Genomic DNA, 1,554 nt, shown 5'->3' with positions numbered 1-1,554 from the left:
AGAGTCTGTCCAAGACAGTTTGACTGATTTGAAAGAAGAAATATGAAATGAAATGTAAATTCTAAATGATGTCTTGTTAAATGTGTTTTCTTTCAGAAGAAAAATGACACACAGACATGTTTAAAAACTCTAAAAACAGAATTTCGTTGGAGGGTGACTTAAAACCGAGAGGGAGGAAATAAAAATAAAACTTTAAGACCTTTTAATTATTGCCTCAGTAGGTAAAGAAAATGGATTGGAATCCAGGACAAAAACTCTCGCACCGAGCGTCCATATTGGATTTATTTTCTATCCTTTGACCATCACTGAAACCGTCCCATGCCCAAAGCTGAGCCCTGATTGGTTGATGTGTTGCACCAGACGCCTAAATTGCGGGGGAGAGCGTGGAAACAAATAGCGCAGGGTTACTCTTACTCTTCTAATGAACTCCTGCCGCTCTGCAGACACTATGTCCTAGAAAACAACACGTTTTTAGATTCTGGCCAAAAAGGGCATCATCGTAATTAAAAGACCACAGGGAGTGATCTTAAAATAGATCAAAAGATGGACAGAGCGGGCCTTAAAATCATCAGATTAAAGCAGTTTCGAATCCTTCACAGTGAGACAGTTTTAAGTCCTTCACAGTGAGACAGTTTTAAGTCCTTCACAGTGAGACAGTTTTAAGTCCTTCACAGGTGAGCCAGTGTCTCCGGAGTTTTACCTGCATGTTGAAGCTCTGAGGCATGTGGTTCAGGTTGGGGTCTCCGTGTCTAGGAATATGAACCGGGTATGTGAACCGAGGATCCATGGTCATTCTCTGGCCGTACATGTGAGGACCGTGAGGACCGGCTGGATGGTGAAACTGTAGAGAATAAAGGAACAGTCAAAAGTGTTGAAAGCTTCAGGAAGAATTAAAACTCCAGTGACAGTAATCTGCATTTACCTGCTGGCCTGGGTGGTACATCCCTCTGGGGAGCTGCTGCCTGGTTGGCTGGTTCAGAGGGTAACTGGGACCATTGGCCCTCCGGTAGTCGTCTTCCTCCGACGGGGCGTTCCTCTTCCGCTGGGCTTGCTCTGTGGCTCTGATCAAACTCTCGGGTCCAGAGTGTTTGTTGCCACGGTTACGCTTTTTGTCCTTGCGTTCTTTTTCCTCTCGGCTGACGTGGAATTCTTCGTCCGTGTCGCAGTCCTCCGATGGAAAGTGTTTGAGTAAGGCGCGAGAGAAACACCGCTCCAGGGACTCCGCCATGATGGTGTACTCTGGGGACAGACGTTGGAATGAAAACCTCGGGGCTTCTGGATCTGGTCCAGTAAAGCCTTTTCACATCTGTACTCTAATCTACGCTTGGGGTCAAATCAGATTCATCTTAAAGTGAATTAAAAACCTCATTGTAAAACATGGCAATCTTGAAAAGTTTTAAACTACAAAGTATATATTGTAAACTTGAAAGAAAAATATAATTTAGTATTTATTTATTTATTTTTTTAAATTGAATTAAAAAAATATAAGCTTAAAATTTTTTCCAAATAAAAAAAAGTTTTTTTTGAAACAGCTACAGTTTTGTAATTTCCATT

At 42.0% G+C, this 1,554-nt stretch overlaps 1 protein-coding gene across 1 annotated transcript; it reads right to left on the bottom strand.

Moving 5' to 3' along the window:
• Nucleotides 1–628: 628 nt before the first annotated feature.
• LOC112142048 (cat eye syndrome critical region protein 2 homolog) lies at nt 629–1,279 on the bottom strand. Its single transcript, XM_024265286.2, has 2 exons — nt 923–1,279; nt 629–841 (listed from the first exon to the last, which is right to left on the bottom strand). Exons 1-2 carry the CDS (start codon nt 1,226–1,228, stop codon nt 644–646), a joined length of 504 nt encoding a protein of 167 aa, XP_024121054.1. The 5' UTR covers nt 1,229–1,279; the 3' UTR covers nt 629–643.
• Between the last annotated feature and the right edge of the window lie 275 nt (nt 1,280–1,554).

Source organism: Oryzias melastigma, unplaced genomic scaffold (assembly GCF_002922805.2).
Source record: "Oryzias melastigma strain HK-1 unplaced genomic scaffold, ASM292280v2 sc02152, whole genome shotgun sequence".
Taxonomy (NCBI): domain Eukaryota; kingdom Metazoa; phylum Chordata; class Actinopteri; order Beloniformes; family Adrianichthyidae; genus Oryzias; species Oryzias melastigma.
The sequence above is the reverse complement of the archived record's forward strand: the minus strand, read 5'-3'. Positions and strand labels throughout refer to the sequence as shown.

Bases quoted from the DNA above. Each gene is read 5' to 3' on its own strand.
- LOC112142048 (XM_024265286.2), bottom strand. From the start codon at position 1,228: ATGGCGGAGTCCCTGGAGCGGTGTTTCTCTCGCGCCTTACTCAAACAC. The intron at 842-922 runs GTAAATGCAGAT...TATTCTCTACAG, and splicing joins TGTACCACCCAGGCCAGCAG to TTTCACCATCCAGCCGGTCC.